This window comes from Coregonus lavaretus (assembly GCF_964263955.1).
Source record: "Coregonus lavaretus genome assembly, chromosome: 9".
NCBI classification, from domain to species: domain Eukaryota; kingdom Metazoa; phylum Chordata; class Actinopteri; order Salmoniformes; family Salmonidae; genus Coregonus; species Coregonus lavaretus.
This window is the reverse complement of record NC_139996.1, coordinates 56,785,447-56,812,463: the sequence shown is the minus strand read 5'-3', so window position 1 is coordinate 56,812,463 and position 27,017 is coordinate 56,785,447. Positions and strand designations below refer to the sequence as shown.

General features: G+C 40.4%; 1 protein-coding gene across 1 annotated transcript in view; it reads right to left on the bottom strand.

The window, feature by feature from the left end:
• LOC311135002 (uncharacterized protein) overlaps positions 1 to 27,017 on the bottom strand; it is a 128,476-nt gene that overhangs the window by 63,192 nt on the left and 38,267 nt on the right. Inside the window, exon 2 of the mRNA XM_084168806.1 lies at positions 8,892 to 8,965. Within this exon, the coding sequence (XP_084024932.1) occupies positions 8,892 to 8,957 (66 nt within the window). The 5' untranslated portion in view covers positions 8,958 to 8,965. The remainder of the gene's footprint in view (positions 1 to 8,891; positions 8,966 to 27,017) is intronic.

Genomic DNA, 27,017 nt, shown 5'->3' with positions numbered 1-27,017 from the left:
TTGAGGATCAGCGTGACAGATGTTTTGTTACCTACCCTTACCACCTGGGGGCGGCCCGTCAGGAAGTCCAGGATCCAGTTGCAGAGGGAGGTGTTTAGTCCCAGGGTCATTAGCTTAGTGATGAGCTTTGAGGCCACTATGGTGTTGAACGCTGAGCTGCAGTCAATGGACTAAACACACTGGCATTCTCACGTAGGTGTTCCTTTTGTCCAGGTGGGAAAGGGCAGTGTGGAGGGAAAGAGATTGCATAATCTGTGGATCTGTTGGGGCGGTATGCAAATTGGAATGGATCTAGGGTTTCTGGGATAATGGTGTTGATGTGAGCCATGACCAGCCTTTCAAAGCACTTCATGGCAACAGACGTGAGTGCTATGGATCGGTAGTCATTTAGGCAGGTTACCTTAGTGTTCTTAGGCAAAGGGACTATGGTGGTCTGCTTGAAAGATGTTGGTATTACAGACTCAGTCAGGGAGAGGTTGAAAATGTCAGTGAAGACACTTGCCAGTTGATCAGCACATGCTCGGAGTACACGTCCTGGTAATCAATCTGGCCCTGCGGCCTTGTGATTGTTGACCTGTTTAAAGGTCTTACTCACATCGACTACGGAGAGTGTGATCACACAGTCGTCCGAAACAGCAGATGCTCTCATGCATGCTTCAGTGTTGCTTGCCTCGAAGTGCGCATAGAAGTAATTTAGCTTGTCTTAGGCTTGTGTCACTGGGCAGCTCGCAGCTGTGCTTCCCTTAGTAGTCTGTAATAGTTTGAAATAATAATAATAATAATAATAATATAATATGCCATTTAGCAGACGCTTTTATCCAAAGTGACTTACAGTCATGTGTGCATACATTTTTACATATGGGTGGTCCCGGGGATCGAACCCACTACCCTGGCGTTACAAGCGCCATGCTCTACCAATTGAGCTACAGAGGACCACACCATATCTAGTTTCTACAGATCCTACTGAGTAGTGTTGTCACGATACCAGATTTTTGACTTCGATACCATGTTTAGTATCATAATACTCGATACCAAAACAATATTCCATACCGAAAATATACAATGGCAACAAAAAAAAAAGAATGCGTATTAGCTAAAGTCACAGAATAACTACTGGGCTTCATTCAAAAAATACAAAATATATATAAAAAAAAACATTATACAACATATTAATAACTTATAAAATAAAATAACAAATAAAATAACAAATAATATATTTTATTCAATATTCAATTTCTTGCAAAAAATAAAAACTATATTAAATAACAGAAGAATAGTATACTACGATTCCCAGAGCGCATTTCACTTCCGAGGGTGCAGTGCTCTGCCCAGGGCAACCGTCTGGCTAGTGGCAGAGAGGGAAATCTGTCAGCCTCCAGCAGGTGGCATTTGTTTTCGAGGTCAATGTCAAATTTGCTCAACAAAAAAAAAATCAGTGGCTTATTTGCTACTTGAGGTTTATATGATCGAATGGAAGTTTTGTAATGCTTAATTTGTTACGAGTGTACTGATATAAGTAGGACACGTGACATCCTGGCAACTTTGAGAAAAAACACTTTATATCGGAGTTGTCTCGAGATGGCTATATATTCATCGCATTAGGCTAGCAGCAGAGCATCTCTCTCCATTGAATACAGGTGGTTGACGTCAACAACCATCGAATATTCAAAAAAAGGATTACAATAATGAGAAAGAAAGGATAGGTGGGAGCTAGACTCCCATTGTTAGGACAGAGAGACATGTATCTTGTGCCTTCGGAAAGTATTTAGACCCCTTGACTTTTTCCATATTTTGTTACGTTACAGCCTTATTCTAAAATGGATTAAATGGTTAATTGATTGTGCAGGGCGGCTTACAGTGTTAGCCTACGATGGGTGACATGTCTGGTGAGTATGCAGGCCATGGAAGAACTGGGACATTTTCAGCTTTCAGGAGTTGTGTACAGATCCTTGCGACATGGTTCCTTGAATTACTATGTTGAAACATGAGGTGATTGCGGCGGATGAATGGCATGACAATGGGCCTTAGGATCTCGTCACGGTATCTCTGTGCGTTCAAATTGCCATCAATAAAATGCAATTGTGTTTGTTGTCCGTAGCTTATGCCTGCCCATACCATAATCCCACTGCCAGCATGGGGCACTCTGTTCACAACGTTGACATCAACAAACCACTTGCCCACACAACGTTATACACGTGGTCTGTGGTTGTGAGGCCGGTTGGACGTACTGCCAAATTCTCTAAAATGATGTTGTAGGCAGCTTACGGTAGAGAAACTAACATTAAATTATCTGGCAACAGCTCTGGACATTCTTGTAGTCAGCATGCCAAATGCACGCTCCCGCAAAACTTGAGACATCTGTGGCATTGTGTTTTGTGACAATACTGCACATTTTAGAGTGGCCTTTTATTGTCCCCAGCAAAAGGTGCACCTGTGTAATGATCATGCTGTTTAATCAGCTTCTTGATATGCCACAGCTGTCAAGTGGATGGATTATCTTGGAAAAGGAGAAATGCTCACTAACAAATCAAATCACACAGATGTAAAAAAAATAAAAAAAATAAAAAGATTTGCGTATGGAAAATGTCGTGGAACTTTTATTTCAGCTCACGAACCAACATTTTACATGTTTTTGTTCAGTATAATAGGCTGACACATTACCTTTAGCTACAGAATATCTCACCACTGTGCGTTTCCATTTCCACCTCTCTCTCATTCATTCCTATCTTGAGCGAGCGGACATAGTCAACAGTTCAATTAAATATGTTTTGTTGTTTATTTTTTTATTTCACCTTTATTTAACCAGGTAAGCCAGTTGAGAACAAGTTCTAATTTACAACTGCGACCTGGCCAAGATAAAGCAAAGCAGTGCGATAAAAACAACAACACAGAGTTACATATGGGGTAAACAAAACATAAAGTCAAAAATACAACAGAAAATATATATACAGTGTGTGCGAATGTAGTAAGTTATGGAGGTAAGGCAATAAATAGGCCATAGTGCAAAATAGTTACAATTTCGTATTAACACTGGAATGATAGATGTGCAAAAGATTATGTGCAAATGAGCAAAATAAATATCAATATGGGGATGAGGTAGTTGGGTGGGCTAATTTCAGAATGGCTGTGTGCAGGTGCAGTGATCGGTAAGCTGCTCTGACAACTGACGCTTAAAGTTAGTGAGGGAGATAAGAGTCTCCAGCTTCAGAGATTTTTGCAGTTCGTTCCAGTCATTGGCAGCAGAGAACTGGAAGGAATGGCGGCCAAAGGAGGTGTTGGCTATGGGGATGACCAGTGAGATATACCTGCTGGAGCGCAGACTACGGGTGGGTATTGTTATGGTGACCAGTGAGTTAAGATAAGACGGGGATTTGCCTAGCAGTGATTTATAGATGACCTGGAGCCAGTGGGTTTGGCGACGAATATGTAGTGAGGGCCAGCCAACAAGAGCGTACAGGTCACAATGGTGGGTAGTATATGGGGCTTTAGTGACAAAACGGATGGCACTGTGATAGACTACATCCAATTTGCTTGCTGAGTAGAGTGTTGGAGGCTATTTTGTAAATGACATCGCCGAAGTCAAGGATCGGTAGGATAGTCAGTTTTATGAGGGCATGTTTGGCAACATGAGTGAAGGAGGCTTTGTTGCGAAATAGGAAGCAGATTCTAGATGTAACTTTTGATTGGAGATGCTTAAAAATACATATTTGTAAAGACAAGATTACATTGACAATAGTCTGATGGGTGAAAATATGATCACTTAATGAGAGAACAGGGTGTGCAGCCTGAGGCAAGGAACAGAGCGCAATATCTTTTTGCGTCTTTTTCAAATAGTCAATAGCATATACAGTAGTCGCATCATCCAGCCCATATATGTTTGGATTTCTAAGACCTAAGGTTTGTATCATTCACAACTACATTTGCCAAATAACTCAATCTAGCGTATAGGACCTGTTTCAAATTATCACTGTTATGCTCACCTCTTATGCGCAGTCCCTCCGGAATGGGAAACATATTATTTCAATTTTACACAGCTAAAGTTCAATTATATATATTTTTACAATACAATCATTGAATATATAATAATGGCATCTGCATATCTTGTCTGCTAAATGAACTAGCCTACAGCCTATGGCATGGCGCATAGACAAATAGCATAAAGTAGGCTGACTCATATTAGGTTCTTCTAAAATACAGTACATTTTCTTCATATCGTAATGTGTCTTTAGACCTGCCTAAAATGTACCCCACACATACAATTATCTGTAAGGTCCCTCAGTCGACCAGTGAATTTCAAACACAGATTAAACCACAAAGACCAGGGAGGTTTTCCAGTGCCTCACAAAGAAGGGCACCTATTGGTAGATGGGTGTAAAAAATAAAAAAAATAAAAAGACGACATTGAATATACCTAAAGCAGACATTGAATATCCCTTTGAGCATGGTGAAGTTATTAATTACACTTTGGATGGTGTATCAATACACCCAGGTCACTACAAAGATACAGGCATCCTTCCTAACTCAGTTGCCGGAGAGGAAGGAAACCACAGGTATTTCACCATAAGGCCAATAATGACTTTAAAACAAAGTTTAATGGCTGTGATAGGAGAAAACTGAGGATGGATCAACAGCCTTGTAGTTACTCCACAATACTAACCTAAATGACAGAATGAAAAGAAGGAACCCTGTACAGAATAAACATATTTCAAAACATGCATCCTGTTTACAATAAGGTACTAAAGTAAAACTGCTAAAAATGTGGCAAGAAATAAACTTCATGTCCTGAATACAAAGCGTTATATTTGGGTCAAATCCAACACAACACATCACTGAGTACCACTCTTTATATTTTCAAGCATGGTGGTGACTGCATCATGTTATGGGTATGCTTGTCATCAGCAAGGACTAGGGAGGTTTTTTAGGATTAAAATAAACGGAATAGAGCTATTCAGAGGCAAAATCCTAGGTTCAGTCTGCTTTCCAACACTGGGAGACAAATTCACCTTTCAGCAGGACAATTACCTAAAACACAAGGCCAAATATACACTGGAATTTCTTACGAAGAAGACATTGAATGTTCCTGAGTGGCCTAGCTACATTTTTTACTTAAATCGTCTTGAAATTCTATGGCAAGACTTGACAATGGCTGTCTAGCAATGATCAACAACCTACCTGACAGAGCTTGAAGAATACTTTTAAGAATAATGTGCACATATTGTTGTACAATCCAGGTGTGCAAAGCCCTTCAACACTTACCCAGAAAGACTGACAGCTGTAATCGCTGCCAAAGGCGATTATAACATGTATTGACTCAGGGGTGTGAATACTTATGTAAATGAGATATTTCTGTATTTCATTTCCAATAACTTTGCAAACATTTCTATAAAATTTGCAAAAATTTCAAAAAACCTGTTTTTGCTTTGTCATTATGGGGTGGTATTGTGTGTAGATTGATGAGGACATTTTTTTTATTTAAACAATTTTAGATTAAGGCTGTAACGTAACAAAATGTGGAAAAAGTCAAGGGGTGTGAATACTTTCCAAATGCACTGTATATAATTTTTCCTCCGAAAACTTGGTGGGCCAAATAAAAATCACCCGCTGGCCAAATTCGCCAGTTGGGGAACACTGATTTACGGCTATTCAAAATCTACTTTTTTTATACAATACATTTTTCTCATCAAGAGAAGAAAGGTTATGTAGCCTATTATGTATTTAAGTGTTTGTATTATGTTTGTATCATTCAGTTCTCAGTTGTTTTTTTGTTAGTTTTTTACGTTATCTTTGCTTGTTTATAAGATTGCAAACTTTTTAGGCTATTTATATTCAACTATCAAGTTCTCGGTCACAGAGAGACAGATAAACATCTTCATTCTATGTTTAGCTGAGATTTTCTGTATGTAAAGTGACACGGGAGGGCAGACGGTGATCTAACGATGCCCTTAGCTGTTCTATGAGTGGTCAGAGGCAGCGTTAGATTACTAGTGATTTCAAGTGCAGCTTCAATAAAGACTGTTTTGGGTTAAAGCTTGGACATTTTAAGATGCTCTTAAGAAGGTTCTAACGATGAACTTAGCCTTAAGATGCTTTTGGGAAACTGGGCCCAAAGCTGATAAAGAGTGATGGAGACGAGGTAGAGAGAGGTGACGCTCTAGCAGGGGCCGTTCTGTCTGTGTTGGCTACTGTGAGTGTGACCGAGTGACACGGGGAGCAGTGAGGAGGGAGCGAGAGACGAGACAGCAACCAACCAAGCCTACAAATACCTAGGTGTCTGGTTAGACCGTAAACTCTCCTTTCAGACTCACATTAAGCATCTCCAATCCAAAGTTAAATCTAGAATTGGCTTCCTATTTTGCAACAAAGCCTCCTTCACTCATGCTGCTAAACATGCCCTCGTAAAACTGACTATCCTACCGATCCTTGACTTCAGCAATGTAATTTACAAAATAGCTTCCAACACTCTACTCAGCAAATTGGATGTAGTCTATCACAGTGCCATCCGTTTTGTCACCAAAGCCCCATATACTAACCACCATAGTGACCTGTACGCTCTCGTTGGCTGGCCCTCACTACATATTCGTCGCCAAACCCACTGGCTCCAGGTCATCTATAAATCACTTCTAGGCAAATCCCCGTCTTATCTTAGCTTACTGGTCACCATAGCAACACCCACCCGTAGTATGCGTTCCAGCAGGTATATCTCACTGGTCATCCCCAAAGCCAACACCTCCTTTGGCCGCCATTCCTTCCAGTTCTCTGCTGCAAATGACTGGAACGAACTGCAAAAATCTCTGAAGCTGGAGACACTTATCTCCCTCACTAACTTTAAGCATCAGTTGTCAGAGCAGCTTACCGATCACTGCACCTGTACACAGCCCATTTGTAATTAGCCCATCCAACTACCTCATCCCTATATTGTTATTTACATTGTTATTTATTTTGCTCATTTGCACCCCAGTATCTCTATTTGCACATCATCTTCTACACATCTATCACTCCAGTGTTAATACTAAATTGTAATTATTTTGCACTATGGCCTATTTATTGCCTTACCTCCATAACTTACTACATTTGCACACACTTTATATAGATGTTCTATTGTGTTATTGACTGTACATTTTGTTTATTCCATATGTAACTCTGTGTTGTTTTTAATCGCACTGCTTTGCTTTATCTTGGCCAGGTCGCAGTTGTAAATGAGAACTTCTTCTCAACTGGCTTACCTGGTTAAATAAAGGTGAAAAAAATTAATAAATAAAATAACCTTGTGCTATAGTAGACTACTAGCTGCCATAGCTAACGTTAGGTTATCCAATATGATTATGTAGTGCCTGTCTTGACTGCATCAAACCGGGAGAAGCTAGTTAAGCTAGCTAGCTTGGCTAATTGAGGCTGCATGCGCTTTCTCGTCCTACACAGTTAGAAACAACAACATTCAGAATATTAAATAGCAGCCTACCTGTTGGCTCTTGGCCGTTGTAGCCTATCCTTCTCCTTTAACTTTAATTCCGTTATTTTAATGCCATCTTCCATTGATTAGGTCTCTCCTAACATTTGCCACACACAGAGGCTCTATCACTATAGCCTATTGCAGCTTTGATGACTTATGATTGGACAACAACAACAAGCTACACGAGCCACTCTCGTGAAAAGCAAGAGCCAGCAGCATTATGATACATATATTTATCTCCCTCTTTCTACTGCAGCAGTCACACTCGGATCTGTATGGGTCCTTCCGGACAAATCAGTAAAAATTACACATTCCCAATACCAATGACAATCATATCAGACCCGACAATATTTAGAATTCTGAATCCGGACCTGCTCGGGTCCCAGATCGGGTTTCGGGTATTCAGGTACAGGTGGATCCGTGAAGCCCTCTACTCAGGGGCTTCGCTTCACCATAATATGGGACAGAGGAAGCTGCTCTATTTACCCTTATTTTGGGTTGCAGAATCTCCCAAACATTCCCAAAAGTACACTGGAATAAAAGAAGAAGCTTCCCCTACCATTGTTAGAGTATTACATTTACTAGACTGTTTATCAAATGTTTCAGCTTGGCTGTTCTGTGTGTCTGCCGGTCTAGAGTGTCATCACTCTAGGCAGAGGACAGGGATGGCAGTCTGTCCCTACAGTCAGCCGTTCAGTACTGGGCACAGCTATCTGTCTGTGGTCCTTCATTTGAGCAGTCCCTTCAACTAATCTTCCACAAGTACACAGCAAGAGTGGCTGAAGATATTTATAATAAAGGGACAATCTGGGATTCAAAAACAACAAAGTGCTCCACTTGTTTAGGTAAACAGCTGAGGGATGGGGTTAGAGAAATGTAATCACGCTCAAATTCATAGACCATCTATGAGTTCAAAATGTTTTGAAGCTATACAGTGTTTGTTTACGATAACATTGCTTACAAACAATGGGGCAAAACAAAAGTATATTTTGGGTTCTGATCGAGTACATGCATAAGTTCTATTCTTTAAGACCAAATGGCAAGGCCTATATATCATTAATCAAAAGTTTTTTTTTAATGGATGTACCAATTCCAGATTGCTATAGGCCTAGTGCTCGTTTCGTTTTGTAAACATCAAGTAAATACATGTTCGTTTGTTGACAGTCTCGGCATCTAGGCTACAAATCATCTGTACAACAATCCAAATATAAATGGGGCAAACAGCCCTTGTCATAGTTAAGAGATCATGATGGCGCGCGCAAACACACACACAGTTGTCACACTCACCTTGGGAAAATCTGAAATGGCACCATATGTGATTCTGGCCAAAAGTAGTGCACTACATAGGGAGTAGGGTGCTTTTTTCAACTCAGCTCATTTTGGACAAAGCCCTCGTCTTAGGCGACTTACAGAACCAATGATGTCACACACACAAACTCACCTTGTCATACTTGGAGATGATGTCAGCCCGTTCCTCTGCTATCACTGTCTCGATGTCCTTCTTCATGTCAAAATCTGAAGGGAGAGGGGAAAGAGAAGAGATGAGTTTTACCACAATTCAACATTGGATCATTCATAATAGGCATGATATAACATAGCATAACAACGTAACGCAACACAAAACACCCAAATCACAGAGAGAGTCTAGTGCTGTTGTCTCTTCTATTCTTAGTTCCTACCAGCCTAATAAGACATCTAAAGTGGTTCTCTGAGCCACTCATCCTCATCACTAGCACCAAGCCAAACAACAGGGCTTTGACGATACCAGTGTATTTTCCATGGCAAAAATTAAACACGAAGCAGACCAAACTCTTTGGTCCTATAAAAACCTGCTGTCTGTAAAATATTGTGTGCTATAGCTTGGAAAATAAATAAATGGACTGGATGACAACATAATGTTTAGGGCTGTTTTCCTAAAGAAGTTAAATTCGCTTCATGTTTTGTTTCCTTGCAACGATACTAACAAGTATCGCGATACTGGTATCGTCACAACCCTACTAGTATGAGGTTCAAACGTCATGGATCAGATCAACCAATCAAGCAACTGATCGATCAAAGGTCGTCTATAGGCTATATCATCATTAGTCACTGTCCTACATACTCGTTAAAACTTAAAGACACCTAATTGCCAAAAGAAAGTACAAGATAGCCATATGTGGCACATCCTATGAGCAAGCAAAGTAGCAAACCATATAGGGCCTAGTTCACAACTATGTATTAAGGAGACCACTTAAACCTGTTATTTTTTGGAATTTCTCACTGCCTACTATCCTATCATGTAAAGTTCTTCTGTTCAGTTTAAAATTAGGACCAGCAAATAGATGGTCAACCACAAGCAAATCCAGTACTCACAGCTTAAGTTCACACATCAACTAGGCTAGGTCTGGAGAAGGGAGCTGGAGCAGGCATATAGTATACTGTATAGTATACTGTACTGGACAAACACCAAACTGTAGGCAACAGTCCTATGCACAACAGTTAGCAATATCGATAACTTTTACTACTAGCCTTGCTTCGTGCCACAAAGATGGTGAAAGAAACAATAGTTGGTCTACATTATCTCCAGTCTTCACCTGCTCTGATTATGTATAAGGTCTACATAGCATAGTGACAGAGCAGACTGTGGTGAAAATCACTTTGGCCTATTTAGGGAAAGATGGTTTCCCTAAAACAAAGTGTTGTTAGTAATAATAGAGTTAGACTATAGTGAGAATATCATATTATGTGAAGCCCTTATCAGAGTCCCTTTGGTTCCACACCGTGGAGCCGCTGCGAGATATGGGTCGGAAATCGTACTTCAATACAGGGATGGGATATGCCACTGTACAGTCGTGGTCAAAAGTTTTGAGAATGACACAAGTATTGGTCTTCACAAAGTTTGCTGCTTCAGTGTTTTTAGATATTTTTGTCAGATGTTACTATGGTATACTGAAGTATAATTACTAGCATTCCATAAGTGTCAAAGGCTTACATGAAGTTTATGCAAAGAGTCAATATTTGCAGTGTTGACCCTTCTTTTTCAAGACCTCTGCAATCCGCCCTGGCATGCTGTCAATTAACTTCTGGGCCACATCCTGACTGATGGCAGCCCATTCTTGCATTATCAATGCTTGGAGTTTGTCAGAATTTGTGGGGTTTTGTTTGTCCACCCGCCTCTTAAGGATTGACCACAAGTTCTCAATGGGATTAAGGTCTGGGGAGTTTCCTGGCCATGGACCCAAAATGTCGATGTTTTGTTCCCCGAGCTACTTAGTTATCACTTTTGCCTTATGGCAAGGTGCTCCATCATGCTGGAAAAGGCATTGTTCGTCACCAAACTGTTCTTGGATGGTTGGGAGAAGTTGCTCTCGGGGGATGTGTTGGTACCCTTCTTTATTCATGGCTCAAGTCTTTGCCTCACTGTGCGTGCAGATGCACTCGCACCTGCCTGCTGCCATTCCTGAGCAAGCTCTGCACTGGTGGTGCCCCGATCCCGCAGCTGAATCAACTTTAGGAGACGGTCCTGGCGCTTGCTGGACTTTCTTGGGAGCCCTGAAGCCTTCTTCACAACAATTGAACCTCTCTCCTTGAAGTTCTTGATGATCTGATAAATGGTTGATTTAGGTGAAATATTACTAGCAGCAATATCCTTGCCTGTGAAGCCCTTTTTGTGCAAAGCAATGATGACGGCACGTGTTTCCTTGCAGATAACAATGATTTCAAGCACCACCCTCCTTTTAAAGCTTCCAGTCTGTTATTCTAACTCAATCAGCATGACAGAGTGATCTCTAGCCTTGTCCTCGTCAACACTCTCACCTGTGTTAACGAGAGAATCACTGACATGATGTCAGCTGGTCCTTTTGTGGCAGGGCTGAAATGCAGTGGAAATGTTTTTTGGGGGATTAAGTTCATTTTCATGGCAAAGAGGTACTTTGCAATTAATTGCAATTCATCTGATCACTCTTCATAACATTCTGGAGTACCGTATTTTCCGCACTATAAGGCGCACCGGAGTATAAGCCGCAGCAGCTAAATTGAATGATGTGTACATATATAAGCCGCACTGGACTATAAACCGCAGGTGTTTTAATGTTTAATTACCATATGTAAGGGTTCGTGCACAGAGGGGATTGTCGGGAAAGAGATGGCTGCTTGAGGAAGCTCCCATTTATTAACATTTCAACAAACAAGTTGCATATTTGCATAACGTATTCAAGTGTGACCATTTAGTGCAATAGTAGCTACAGAACATATACTGTGCTGTGTAAACTGTACTGTATCACATAGCGTTTCAGACACACAAACTTTTCAACACTGCTCTCGTTCTGTCTCTCGTACCACTCTCGGTTCCACTTTTACTTTTGCGCGCTACCTGTCTCACTCTTTTCCGGCCTCCAGCTTTTCCTGCTGGAGCCCGCCGCTTAAAGATGGGGGGCGCGGACCAGTCATAGAGCCCATAGAGTTAAAGTTGGTGGACTGTAACCTGTAAAATCCATATATTTAGGAGGTCTTCTAGTGGCCGTTAGCTGTAAAAATCCATAGATTAGCCGCACCGTTATATAATCCGCAGGGTCGAAAAATTTGAAAAAAGGCGCGGCTTATAGTCCGAAAATTACGGTATATGCAAATTGCCATCATAAAAACTGAGGCAGCAGACTTTGTGAAAATTAATATTTGAGTCATTCTCAAAACTTTTGACCACGACTGTACTTCAAAATGTTACCTTTATCCACACAGCTCCATCGAGAAGATTGAAATACTGCTAGTTTTCCTGGAAATCTGCCCTTTTCGTCCTCATGCTAGCCAGCAGTAGCCACAGCATGCATTTGCATAAATTAACATGGGTTAAATGAGAACCATAGGAATACAGGAGGTAGCTTTTGTAAATGGTCCTGCTTCTTGGCCAATTAAGCTACAAGACCAACTTTAAAACATTCAGGCTATTCTAACTTCAAATTCTTTAAAATCTTTATCAACTACTAACTATCACATTTGCATAAATAACTAACCAACAGTAACGCTTGAACCGTTCAAGCTAGAGACACCAAACCAACGTTCACATGTTCAGGCTATCTTATCCAATCAATCAATCATTCCATCTATCTACTTTTTCCAACTATTACCAGTCACTACCATTACTACTGCAGTTACTACCACTACTATAACACAACCATAACTTATATCACAACCATAAATACTTTAACAGCTAGCAAGAACACCACATTTTCTAGTTGTAATAATTGTTTTGTTAGGAATGAAAAGCTGACTGAAGACTGGACGGCCGGGCATTCGTGCAGTTGAGTCCATTTCTGTGGTAACATGGACTCTTAATAACGTGATTAAACTTGTGCTCCTTGCTAAAACAAGCAAGGTGTTGTAGCAAATTAGTCTTCGGTTGCCTTTAGGCAATGCCCCCCTCCCTGCAGCAGCACGTAGAAATATAATGAATATTCGATTTCTATGGCAGCAAGCAGTCAGGAGCGGAGGAGAGGAGAAAATGTGAGTCTTTAAAACATTTGTATATGTTTTGCTGTTATGGTGACCACGGTAATTTGGCTCACCAATAACTGTCATCCAAAATTCCATGACCATCACCGCCCTAACAAATGAGCTAGGCTCAGACACCCTAGGCTATGATTAGCCTCCATAAAAACGATTGATAATAGTAAAGTAAAATAGTCTCTTCTCCTTATCTGGAGCCGTGTCAATCGTCTCAGATTATGAGTGCCGGTGTAGGATCAGGACCCTCCTTGTCCATGTAATCTTGTTCATTGTAATCTAAAAGGCAAAACTGATTCTAAAATCATCACTCCTACGCTGATATGCTTGATTGCTTACATACAGCCCCTGGCCATCAATCTCAATACTGCCTAAGCAATGACATGAGCTAGGCTGTAAAATATGAAAATCATAAAGACAAGTGAACAACCAAAGCACATCAAGTGACACAGCCAACATATTTTCTAAGCTTGTGTTCATTAGGACACACAACGGAAAACTTTAAACATGTTTTGCAATGGAACGCAAAAATGAGCATTTCTTATTGGACAAGTCTAGGTAAGTCCCAACCTATTTTGGTCCGTTGTCTTCTGTTTGGTGCCTAATGAACACGGCCCACCAGGTCCTAAAGCACGTGCCACAGCCATATTCTTATCTAAGCTCCAGGCCCTCTCTAGGTCTGAGCTGTTTTAATCATCTTGGGGTGGCTAGGTTGTGTTAAAGGTCCAATACAGCCACTATCTCAATATCAAATAATTTCTGAGTAACATTCTTTTCAAATTAAAATGGTCAAAAAGAAACAAAAATAGCTTCTTAGCAAAGAGCAATTTCTCAAGCAAGAAGTTTTCTAGGAGTGAGGGGCCTAATTGGACGAGCCTAATGGGAGGGATATGTAACCTGAAAACTAGCTGTTATTGGCAGAAAGATTTGAAACTCTTTGTTATTGGTTTATTAACTTATATGGCCTGGTGATGTCGCCAGGCAGGCCAAAACTCCATCCCACCAAAATATGCTTACATTTCAGGCAGTCTTTTCAAACAGCTCTTACACTAAAACGGCATTAACATAATTTTCACAATTTCACAGTATTATTCAACCTCAGTGTGGAAATATATACTGAACAAAAATATGAACACAACATGTAAAGTGTTGGTCCCATGTTTCATGAGCTGAAATAAAGATCCAAGAAATTTTCCATATGCACAAAAAGCTTATTTCTCTCATATTATGTGCACAAATTTGTTTACATCCCTATTAGTGAGCATTTCTCCTTTGCCAAGATAATCCATCCACCTCACAGGTGTGGCATATCAAGAAGCTGATTAAACAGCATGATCATTACACAGGTGCACTTTGTTCTGGGGACAATAAAAGGCCACTCAAATGTGCAGTTTTGTCACACAAACACCATGCCACAGATGTCTCAAGTTTTGACGGAGTGTGCAATTGGCATGCTGACTGCAGGAATGTCCAACAGAGCTGTTGCCAGATAATTGAACGTTCATTTCTCTACCATAAGCCGCCTCCAACGTCGTTTTAGAGAATTTGGCAGTACTTCCAACCGGCCTCACAATCGCAGACCACATGTAACCACTCCAGCCCACGACCTCCACATCCGGCTTCTTCACCTGCTGGATCGTCTGAGACCAGCCACCCGGACAGCTGATGAAACTGAGGAGTATTTCTGTCTGTAATAAATACCTTTTGTGGGGGGAAAAAAATCATTCTGATTGGCTGCGCCCCTGTCCAATCATGTGATATCCATAGATTAGGGTCTAATGAATATATTTAAATTGACTGATTTCCTTATATGAACTGTAACTCAGTCAAATCGTTGAAATTGTTGCGTTTAGATTTTTGTTTAGTATATATAAAACACAGGAAAATAACGTTTTTGACTGCACTGGGCCTTTAAAAAGCCTGTTTCCTGTGTTATGACCCTCAGACTGCTGATAATATTGTGTTTGGTCAGGAAGAGAAGGAAACACCACCGCCACTCCTTCAACACAAGGGATGATGGTGTTGTTGGTGACTGGGACTAATATTTACGTGAGGCTAGTGGGGGGAAAAATTAAGTAAGTGTCCCCTACTGAACAGGATCTCAGGTCACAAAGTGCACTGCGGGCTAGTTTATTTTGTATCTTTAAGTGCGTACGTGCACTTGCGTGTGTGTTTGCGTGTAGTCAGCACAGCCACTGAGCAGCCAGGTCAAATTAGGTCCAACACTGTCATTATTTTGTCTGTGAATCACTCGCAAAAGCTGAGTTACACCCTCTTTGTCGGTAGAGTCAAAGCATGATGGCTTATGACCAATTCAAAGCGCCTGGCTTTACTAGGTTCTTCTTTTCAAGTGGTGACTCCGGGTGATCAGCATAGTACGAAACAGAAGACAGACTAATCGAGAAGAACAAGTGAATCAGCAGAAGCAGCAGGGGAGGTAGAGATGAGTGGGCGAGATGAAACTCTACTTAACTACCATCCATGCACTTGGAAAACTGTTACAGAGTGAGGGAGTGAAATTATTTTTGAAATGCTTTGGCAATATTTGCAGACTGTACTAGGTGCATATAAAGTACTCTTAATCAAAAAATTGTTTGAGAGATTGCGAGGGCGAGAGAGAGGTTAGAAAAAGAAAGGGTGTATGGGAGAGTGAAAAAGAGAGGAGATATTGATGTAGAGTGCGAGCAAAAGGCCTATTCAAATCAGTGGTAAGTGTGGTAGGCACTTTACACAAAATAGGGAGGGAGATAGGAAACCTTCATAGTAGCCTTTGTATATGGGTGATTCCATGTAAAAGTCAACCTGACCATGCACAAATAAAGTGAGTAATTTCCAATTACCAAGCACGTTCAAAATTATCCTTAAGATCAATATCAGGGGTGTCAAACTCATTCCCTGGAGGGCCTAGTGTCTGCTGGTTTTTGTTTTTTCCTTTCAATTAAGCCCTAGACAACCAGGTGAGTGGAGTTCCGCACTAATTAGTGACCTTAATTCATCAATCAAGTACAAGGGAGGAGCGAAAACCCGCACACACTCGGCCCTCTGTGGAATAAGTTTGACACGTGATCTATATGTTGGAGTTCAGGCTTTATTAGTTTATGTAGAAAATGTAATGAATTTTGACCATTACAGAGTAGGTGGCCAAATCACAAAAACATATCTTCAGTCAATCATATTTCATGGCTTTTAGAAAGGGCTCACTGAGCTTTTCTCCACTCACATCTGTCACCCCAGTATTAGTTATGAAGATGAGATGTTATTGTAGCAATACAGACCAAATTGAAGTGTCTTGAGTTTTGTTTGCTTGATCTACAGTATTTTAAAGATAGGGGGGTCACGTGACTGGGACAGGCAATGTAACATCCATAATGTGTTTTTTTATGACATTTTTGTAACTTTTGTAAAGTTCTTGAAACTTTCTCTGTAAAGCTGGTCTGTAATTGGTTTCTCTCTTCATTGTCAGTATCCTTTTTCAGCGTTATGATATCTGTAACATCCATACCGGTTGTGGATGTGATGGATATTGAGGTATTAAATCTTAGCTTCAGAAGCTTGTGCATGCAATACATTTTGTGTGCTTGTTCTGTGATGTATTCTTCTGAAATGCATTTTTCATACATTTCGTACAGTTATTTTAGATAGAAAGATGTGTTTATATAGTTCTGGAGTGTCTTTCTCAAATGGAAAGACCCCCAAGATATACTGACTTCATCCAGTATCCAGAAAAGTGGATTGGCAGTACAGGCACATGTATGTATATTGTCTCATTTGCATATTTTGTTTCAATATTTCAAAAAAAATCAAAAAATTAAAAATTATTATACTACTGTCTAATTTCAACTGGTAAAGGTTTATTTTTTTTATTCACTGAACAAAAATAAAAATGCAACAATTTTTAAGATTTTACTAAGTGACCGTTCATATAAGGAAATCAATCAATTGAAATAAATAAATTAGGCCCTAATCTATGGATTTCACATGACTTGGTCACAGATACCTTTAAAAAAAAGGTAGGGGCGTGGATCAGAAAACCAGTCAGTATCTGGTGTGACCACCATGCCTTCGCAAAGAGTTGTTCTGGCTGTTGATTGTGGCCAGTAGAATGTTATCCAACTCTTCTTGAATGGCTGTGCGAAGTTAATGGATATTGGCGGGAACTGGAACACGCGGTTGTAAACGTCAATCCGGAACATCCCAAACATGCTCAATGGGTGACATGTTTGGTGAGTATGCAGGCCAACTGGGACATTTTCAGCTTCCAGAAATTGTGTACAGATCCTTGTGACATGGGCCCGTGCATTATCATGCTGAAACATGAGGCGATGGCGGTGGATGAATGGCACGACAATGGGCCTCAGGATCTCATCACAGTACCTATGTGCATTCAAATTGCCATCAATAAAACGCAATTGTGTTTGTTGTCTGTAGCTTATGCTTGTCGATACCATAACCACAACGCCACCATGGGGCACTCTGTTCACAACATTGACATCAGCAAACCGCTCGCCCACACAATGCCATTCTCAGAGCATGCGCAGAACAGCTGGCAGGCATATTCACGGTAATTTTCTACCTCTCCTTGTCCCAGTCTGTAATCCCCACGTTTAAGATGACCACCATCATTCCTGTCACCAAGAACTCTAAGGCTTCATGCCACAACGACATGTAATCATGAAGTGCTTTGAGAGGCTGGTTATAGCACAAATTAACTCCACCATCCCAGACCCACTCTAATTTGCATACCGCCCCAACAGATCCATAGATGATCCAACCTCAATTGCTCTCCACACTGCTTTCACCCACCTAGATAAGAGGAATACCTACAGTGAATACGGAAAGTATTCAGACCCCGTGACTTTTTCCACATTTTGTTACGTTACAGCCTTATTCTAAAATGTTCTTCTCATCAATCTACACACATAATGACAAAGCAAAAACAGGTTTTTACACATTTTTGCAAATGTATAAAAACAAAAACGTAAATTTCACATTTACATAAGTATTCAGACCCTTTGCTCAGTACTTTGTTGAAGAACCTTTGGCAGTGATTACAGCCTTGAGTGTTCTTGGGTATGAATGACGCTGCAAGCTTGGCACACCTGTATTTGGGGAGCTTCTCCCATTCTTCTCTGCAGATCCTCTCCCGCTCTGTCAGGTTGGATGCACAGCTGTATTCAGGTCTCTCCAGAGATGTTCAATCGGGTTCAAGTCCGGGCTCTGGCTGGGCCACTGAAGGACATTCAGAGACTTGTCCCGAAGCCACTCCTGCGTGGTCTTGGCTGTGTGCTTAGGGTCGTTGTCCTGTTGGAAGGTGAACCTTCGCCCCAGTCTGGATCAGGTTTTCATCAAGGATCCCTCTTTACTTTGCTCCGTTCATCTTTCCCTCGATCCTGACTACTCTCCCAGTCCATGCCGCTGAAAAACATCCCCACAGCATGCTGCTGCCACCACCACGCTTCACCATAGGGATGGTGCCAGGTTTCCTCCAGACGTCACGCTTGGCATTCAGGCCAAAGAGTTCAATCTTGGTTTCATCAGACCAGAGAGAATCTTGTTTCTCATAGTCAGAGTCCTTTAGGTGCCTTTTGGCAAATTCCTTATGGGGTATTGGCTTTGTCATTATGGGGTATTGTGTGTAGATTGATGAGAATAAAATTAGAATAAGGCTGTAATGTAACAAAATGTGGAAAAAGGGAAGGGGTCTGAATACTTTCCGAATGCAATGTATCTACCTCCATCACTCCAGTATCCCTGCACATTGTAAATATGGTATTGGAACTGACCCTGTATATAGTATGCTTACTTACTTGTGTTCTTCATATCTGTTGTTATTTCTCGTGGGTTTTTCTAGATTTACATTGTTTTTGATTAATGCATTGTTGGGTTTTGAGTTTGCAAGAAAGACATTTCACTGTACTTGTGCATGTGACATTAAAACTTGAAACACGTGGTCTGAGGTTGTGAGGCCGGTTGGACGTACTGCCAAATACTCTAAAACGCCATTGGAGGTGGCTTATGGTAGAGAAACATTTTTGAGAAATAAGCTTTTTGTGCGTATGGAACATTTCTGGGATCTTTTATTTCAGCTCATGAAACATGGGACCAACACTTTACATGTTGCGTTTATATTTTTGTTCAGTGGAGAAACCTATTAAACGCCTGGCCTTGTATACCTTTCAGGTTACCTGTAATTATGCAATCCTAAAAGGTACAATGCCTTCTGCTGACGTTTTAAAAACATTCCAAATGACAAAAAAAATATGTGTTATGATACGTTTTGATCAAGAAATCTTTAAGATTTTAATGTCTATTTCAGACTTTGTAACATCCATAACTGTTGTTTTTCCTCTCTAAAGTAATAGAAAATAAAACATTCAAAATTATAATTTGTGTTCAGCCAAGCCTTTTCTTTGAAATGTTAATCATGTTTTGACCTAAGACTTACAAACTCAAACTTTTGCTAATATGTTCAGTCTCCCCAAAAAGCTTGTCAATTTCATGTAACATCCATAACGTTTCTTAAAAAACATCTTAAGATTACAGTGCCCAATTTCAGGCACTAGATTTACTGGAAATTACTGATCATGTTTTACATGCCTTATTTTACTCATTTTCCACCATTTTATATGTCAGCACACAAAACAACCCAGAGGCTTCTCTGTGGAATAAACGTGTATCTGGCTCCATCCAGTGGTTGGCTGCGTCGTTACAATCCATTTTGTCAGCTCATTGCCACGTCAAAGGGGCGGTCCTTAGAAATGGTGCTCTCCTGTTCAATTTGCTCATGACACAGAAGTCACTGGATTCCTATCAAGCAGGCGGTTCTAAATATAACTTTCATAGCTGTATGATAAAGAATGTGACCTACACAAGCCGTTTTTCTTACACATTTTGACTATCACTAATGTCATGATATTTTGGGTAAAGTAATAAAGGTGAAATATTTTAGGTAGATGTTCCTAAAACTGATTCTAACTATATATAAACATTATAAAGTATGAAAAGGCTATGATATCATCATATTTGTAGAAGGTTAATTATACTTTATTTAGTAGATCATATGGGTTGAAAAGTTGCTTTTTTCTCAGACAAACAATTCCAGGTGAAAGCAAACAATACATTATTCAAAATATTGCCTTCTTACTAGATTGATGAATACAGACATAGCAAAACAGTTAAAAACAGCTGTTAGCTAATTATTTACAAGTCCACTTTTTTGGGGTATACACTCCCCCCAAGGGGTACTATAGACGCATGAAAGTTTCATTTATATTTTGTTTGTCCATTCTGTGAGACCATTCCATTCTGATTTTGCGTGCAGATGCCATGTCCATAATGCTGGAATAGCCCATATATTACCCAGTGCAGAGTAAGAGTGAAAGACATGGGTAAAAGAAAGAGAGAGACGTGGAGTGATTTTCTTAACTGTGGCCAAAACACTGATGACATTCAGGTTGCTTGTCTTTCTGCAGGGCAGGGGCCCGAATTACATAATTTCCTGTTGGTGACCGCAGGATCTAAATATGGCATGCAATAGGTCCTAAATGTCCTGTGACGGAATGTTAGCCAATATGACATTTGTTGAGCAGCTCATCAAACTCATGCACATGTTTCTCAGCATATGTATCTGTATGTATAAAAAATAAAAAAAACAGTCTAGGCCTATACCAAGATGCAATGGTTTGAAACTATGACTAATGCCCCTAGCATCACATCTTTAAAGTACATGTATCAAAACTTTAAATCAGACCGTTCAGACTGGTTCCATGCTTTTGGCCTCCTCACCGACGGTTATGGAAATAAAATAACCGTCATAACCGTAAAAAAACATGCGCTCTTAACGTGATAAAACTTTGTTGCTCTTTGCGGTAACAAGCAAGGTTTTGTAGCAAACGTTTCTTCGGTTGCCTAGGCAACGCCCCCCTCCCTGCAGAAGCAGCACACATATAAATATAATTAATAGAACAGGCTTGGAACCTCTAACCCTGGCAATTTGACTGGTTAACTCATGGGTACACTCGCAATGGCTGCCTGGTATTATGATGCAAATCAATTCCATGGTAATATACAATGTTCATTAAAAATGATACTAACTGATGTGGCTCATACAATGGAATGCATTTTTTGTATTATCAGTTGAGTTGAATCAACAAATCATAGCAAATATTGATGGGTACACTTCTTACTTTGACTTCCTGCTTGGCTCCTCGCAAATGGCCGACAGTCCACCCATTATGCCATCATTGACTTGAATAGGGACGCCCTTCTATTGCAGCACATGCAGTCAGGAGCGGAGGAGAGGAGAAAATGTGCGGTGACCGCGGCCATTTGGCTGTCTAATTACCGTCATCCAAAATTCCATGACTGTCACAGCCCTACCTCCTATCCACTACAATTTAATCATGGGGGCCAAAACCTTCTATTGGCATATCATTACGTTCTACTGGAGATGTGTAACAAGTGGGGAAGGGCGTTTCTCCCTTCTGCATGGCTACCCATAAGGTCATGCTCCCCTGGACGGGGCCTTACAGGAAGTAAACATTTCAGCAGACCGAGTGCAGAGAAAAAAAAACTGCCAAGCAGCCAGACATTCATAGGTCTGATTAAGGGGCAATTCCTGCATTATGGATATGACATTTGCCCACAAAATCACAAATTAAATGTCTCAGAATGAAGAAACCAAACATAAATTATATCTTTGATGTGTCTATAGTAGCCCTTGGAGGGTGTATATAGGGCTGTTGCGGTGACCGTATTACCACCACACCGGCAGCCATGAGTCATGACTGCAGTAAAATTCCACGTGACGTGACTCAACGGTCACGGTAATCTCCTCTTATGCACTCTGGACATGCATTGGTAGTACCCAACTCTGGTACTCAGGGCTCTATTGTCCCGCAAACCACTGACATCAATGCAAATGCAATCGAAAATCACATCAAACACTTATCAACACAGAATCGTGCTTTTAAAACTCAGCTCACTGGGATTGATCAATTTGAAGAAGTTCAATAACAGGTTGAAAATGAGTGGTGTTATTTCAAAGCCTAACACAACAAAATAGACAGCACTTTCTAAGGTGATGATTAATTCCAAACACTCATATGCATATTAGAGCTCATGCATACGCATAGGCCTATGAGCCCAAGCATGACAAAAACCCTGAATTAAAATAATGATTGTGCCGTTATACAATACATAGCCGACCACATATTACGCATGGCAGAATTTTTTTTTTTTTACTGATTTTAGATTTGGTATATAATTGGTCTAGCCTATACTCCAAAATTAAACAAATTCTAGTAAATCGCCTTTGAGTGTGGACTGTATTATTATTAGGGCTGTCCCTGACCCCAAAAAAATTATTGGTTGACCGAAAGTCGTCTGTTCTTTCGACCAATCGATTGGTCTAAATGTTTTACTGTGTATTTTTCCATATATAGACACGTGATTTAATAAAATCAACTATATATGCATTGAGCTTGTCTGATGCTTTAAGCTCACGGTTTGATGAAATAAGACAAATTACTCAAGAGATCAAGAAAACCAGAGTAAATAAAAAAACCTGTCCCAACCTTCCTCCTCCCGCTCCTACTGGCTTTTTCAGATTCTTCAGTTACTCTCCTGAAGTTGCTGGTAATAGGCTACACGAGGAGTCTGCAAACATTCTCATCTGGAATGCCAATTTATCGTACAATTTCTACTGATCTGCGTGCCAGTTATGGTTTTCATATGCACATTTTCGTGGAACAGTTTCATTTAAATTTATAATAACATCTTCGTATCTCAAAATCATTGTCATGTGGTTAATAAAAATTATATCCAAATCTAAATGAAAATGATCAACCTAAAAAGTAACTTCTATTGTCATTGCCAACTATGTAAAAATTGCCTATAAAGCCAACAAATAAAAACATTACAGCCTGCAGGTAGAAAATATACTGATAAAAATAAATATCCTATAAATCACATTGGCTACGAATGGCCTGTCTGCAACGAACTATTAACTTGGGTTCCGGCCTGAAGCAACATTGTATAAAATATTCTGGACCCTCAGAGATTCCTGGCCAGTCAGCTCGAACAGACACAGCTGTAGGCTATTTGCGCAAGGGATAAAAAGTAATTAGGTAGGCCTATTTTATGATGTTTCCACTGGATAATAATAATAATAATAATAAAATATGCCATTTAGCAGACGCTTTTATCCAAAGCAATTAACAGATCAGAGCATGATATTTTTCCCTTTCACGCTGAATGGTTATCGAAAGGGAGAGAGCAGGACAGATCTTTCAATTACATTGAAGAATTACTGTAATTCTCAATGGATGTAAAACAGACTTTGTTTGCTTGCTGTTTGAGGTGAAGAAAACATTACTTTGATAAGCTTAACAGCTCATTTGCTGTCATTTGGATTTTTTTTTAAAGCCATGCATTAACAGACATTACCGTAACCAAACAAGATTAGATTGGAAATTATAGGAATTAACGGTAAATGTACTACTGGTGATATATGTGATAGGGAATTGATAAAACACAAACAATCAAAACGCCAACAATTCACACAATGAGGTTATGAAACAATATGTGCACAAATTGGCGGGTGAGAGCGCATTCTAGAGAGAGACGTGCATTGTGCAGCCACACTCCCCTTCTTCTTGGACAGTGCCATCCCCACGGCCTCCGCATTGGATTAGTCTCGGACTCCGCAATGGATTATAAAACCGGTGTCTCGTGTCCCATAAAAAAATATATACAGTGGGGAGAACAAGTATTTGATACAGTGGGGAGAACAAGTATTTGATACACTGCCGATTTTGCAGGTTTTCCTACTTACAAAGTATGTAGAGGTCTGTAATTTTTATCATAGGTACACTTCAACTGTGAGAGACTGAATCAAAAAATAAATAATCCAGAAAATCACATTGTACGATTTTTAAGTAATGAATTTGCATTTTATTGCATGACATAAGTATTTGATCACCTACCAACCAGTAAGAATTCCGGCTCTCACAAACCTGTTAGTTTTTCTTTAAGAAGCCCTCCTGTTCTCCACTCATTACCTGTATTAACTGCACCTGTTTGAACTCATTACCTGTATAAAAGACACCTGTCCACACACTCAATCAAACAGACTCCAACCTCTCCACAATGGCCAAGACCAGAGAGCTGTGTAAGGACTAATATTGTTGACCTGCACAAGGCTGGGATGGGCTACAGGACAATAGGCAAGCAGCTTGGTGAGAAGGCAACAACTGTTGGCGCAATTATTAGAAAATGGAAGAAGTTCAAGATGACGGTCAATCACCCTCGGTCTGGGGCTCCATGCAAGATCTCACAATGTGGGGCATCAATGATCATGAGGAAGATGAGGGATCAGCCCAGAATTACACGGCAGGACCTGGTCAATGAACTGAAGAGAGCTGGGACCACAGTCTCAAAGAAAACCATTAGTAACACACTACGCTGTCATGGATTAAAATCCTGCAGCGCACGCAAGGTCCCCCTGCTCAAGCCAGCACATGTCCAGGCCCGTCTGAAGTTTGCCAATGACCATCTGGATGATCCAGAGGAGGAATCGGAGAAGGTCATGTGGTATGATGAGACAAAAATAAAGCTTTTTGGTCTAAACTCCACTCGCCGTGTTTGGAGGAAGAAGAAGGATGAGTACAACCCCAAGAACACCATCCCAACCGTGAAGCATGGAGGTGGAAACGTCATTCTTTGGGAATGCTTTTCTGCAAAGGGGACAGGACGACTGCACCGTATTGAGGGGAGGATGGATGGGGCCATGTATCGCAAGATCTTGGCCAACAACCTCCTTCCCTCAGTAAGAGCATTGAAGATGGGTCGTGGCTGGGTCTTCCAGCATGACAACGACCCGAAACACACAGCCAGGAAGAAGCATCTCAAGGTCCTGGAGTGGCCTAGCCAGTTTCCAGACCTGAACCCAATAGAAAATCTCTGGAGGGAGCTGAAAGTCCGTATTGCCCAGCAACAGCCCCGAAACCTGAAGGATCTGGAGAAGTTCTGCATGGAGGAGTGGGCCAAAATCCCTGCTGCAGTGTGTGCAAACCTGGTCAAGACCTACAGGAAACGTATGATCTCTGTAATTGCAAACAAAGGTTTCTGTACCAAATATTCAGTTCTGCTTTTCTGATGTATCAAATACGTATGTCAAGCAATAAAATGCAAATTAACTACTTAAAAATCATACAATGTGATTTTCTGGATTTTTTTTAGATTCCGTCTCTCACAGTTGAAGTGTACCTATGATAAAAATTACAGACCTCTACATGCTTTGTAAGTAGGAAAACCTGCAAAATCAGCAGTGTATCAAATACTTGTTCTCCCCACTGTATATATTAGATGACGCTTACCCAGACACACTTGCCTAAATTCATGGTATTGTGAAAGGGTCACTATTGGTCACTAGTCTAGACATGTACACATGTTCATGAAATACAATAGATGGCTGAAATCACCCCCAGACACACCTGGCTAACTTGATGGGTCACGTAATCATCTGGCAAAGTAGAGTCTTTTGTTTAGACATGAAGCTAGATAGCTATCTAAACAATTAACCATAATCACAACCCACAGCTCCAGTACAAACGGATTGTCATTGACCCGACCCATCACTGCTTCCTCCTCTCCTTTGAAGTGAATGTTAATCTGAGAGGCAGTCAGATTGAGCCCTAGTAGGGATTAGACTATTAGAGCAGAGACTGAGCAATAGGCCTAAGATTAGGAACCCAACCATCCAGCTGTGGTTAACTAATCCGAAACAGGGTAGCAGACGAGGAGACAGAAAAGAAAACAAATGGTGTTGGAGGGATTGTGCGCTTTGATTTGTGTGTGTTGTGTAGTTTTTTGTAAGTGTGTGTGTGTGTGTGTACAATAACCTACGTTTCAGAATGTCCTTAGGTTTACAGGGCAACTAACCTTATCCAGATCAATGCATCAAAAACATGGTGTGATTATATCTATGCTAGTCTTTCCTCAGCAGATCAAGCTCGACCAACTAAGGTCACTGCCAATAATCCTGCCTAATTGCATCTGATACTCGATTAAGTTCTGGTGAAAGATGTTAAGAGAAAGACACTAACGTGACTTGCAAAGTCTCAACCCCCAAAACGAAACTATCTGCAAATTTCAGGCAAGTTTATGGGCCAAATGTTCCCTCCCCTTCTGAAATTCTAAAGATATGAGCACCTGTTAAATCATGAGTTGTCCGAATGACGAAGAATCAGTGTACCGGAACAAAGTTCTTCGTTAGTCGTCGCATACCCGTCTGTTGACAGACACTAATACCATTTATTACATTGGCTGTCCACGAGAGATTACTTTGCCAATATTGTGGATTGCAATTTCACACATTTTTATTTGTATGACTGGAGCAAGTCTGGTATAAAAACGGAAGGATTCCTTCCTAAGGAGATTGACTGAAATCCAGAACCCTGGAGTCACTGATTTGACCTCGGTCGCCTTTCAAGTTCAGTATCTGGACCCTAGAGCTGGGACGATAAACCCAAAATTATTTTGCTACACAATGTTTCCGGTAGATTGTTCTAAAACCATTATTTGGTCAACAGTAATATAATAATAATAATAATAATAATAATAATAATAATAATAATAATAATAATAATAATAATAATGTTTATTATGCATCATTATGCATCAATGTTTCCGGTAGATTGTTCTAAAACCATTATTTGGTCAACAGTAATATAATAATAATAATAATAATAATAATAATAATAATGTTTATTATGCATCATGTTGATTCCTGCTATAAAAGTATCTGCCTGTCCAAATTTCAATTTTGGCTGCTGTGTGAGTGAGCCACTCTATGCATTCTGATGAGCACAATCATATGACCGTTGCAATTACGAGACAAATACCGTTTCCAAAGCAGAGGAGAGTCACAGCTTTCTGTGAGTATCGAATTTATTTCTTACCTCTTAATATTGAGTTGATGGCACCACTTTATTACCGGAGTAGGCTATGTAGTATGGTTTTGATGCGCCTGCAGAGCGGAGCCGAGCAGAGTGCACCATTTCCGGTGAATAGGCCTACATCATGTAGC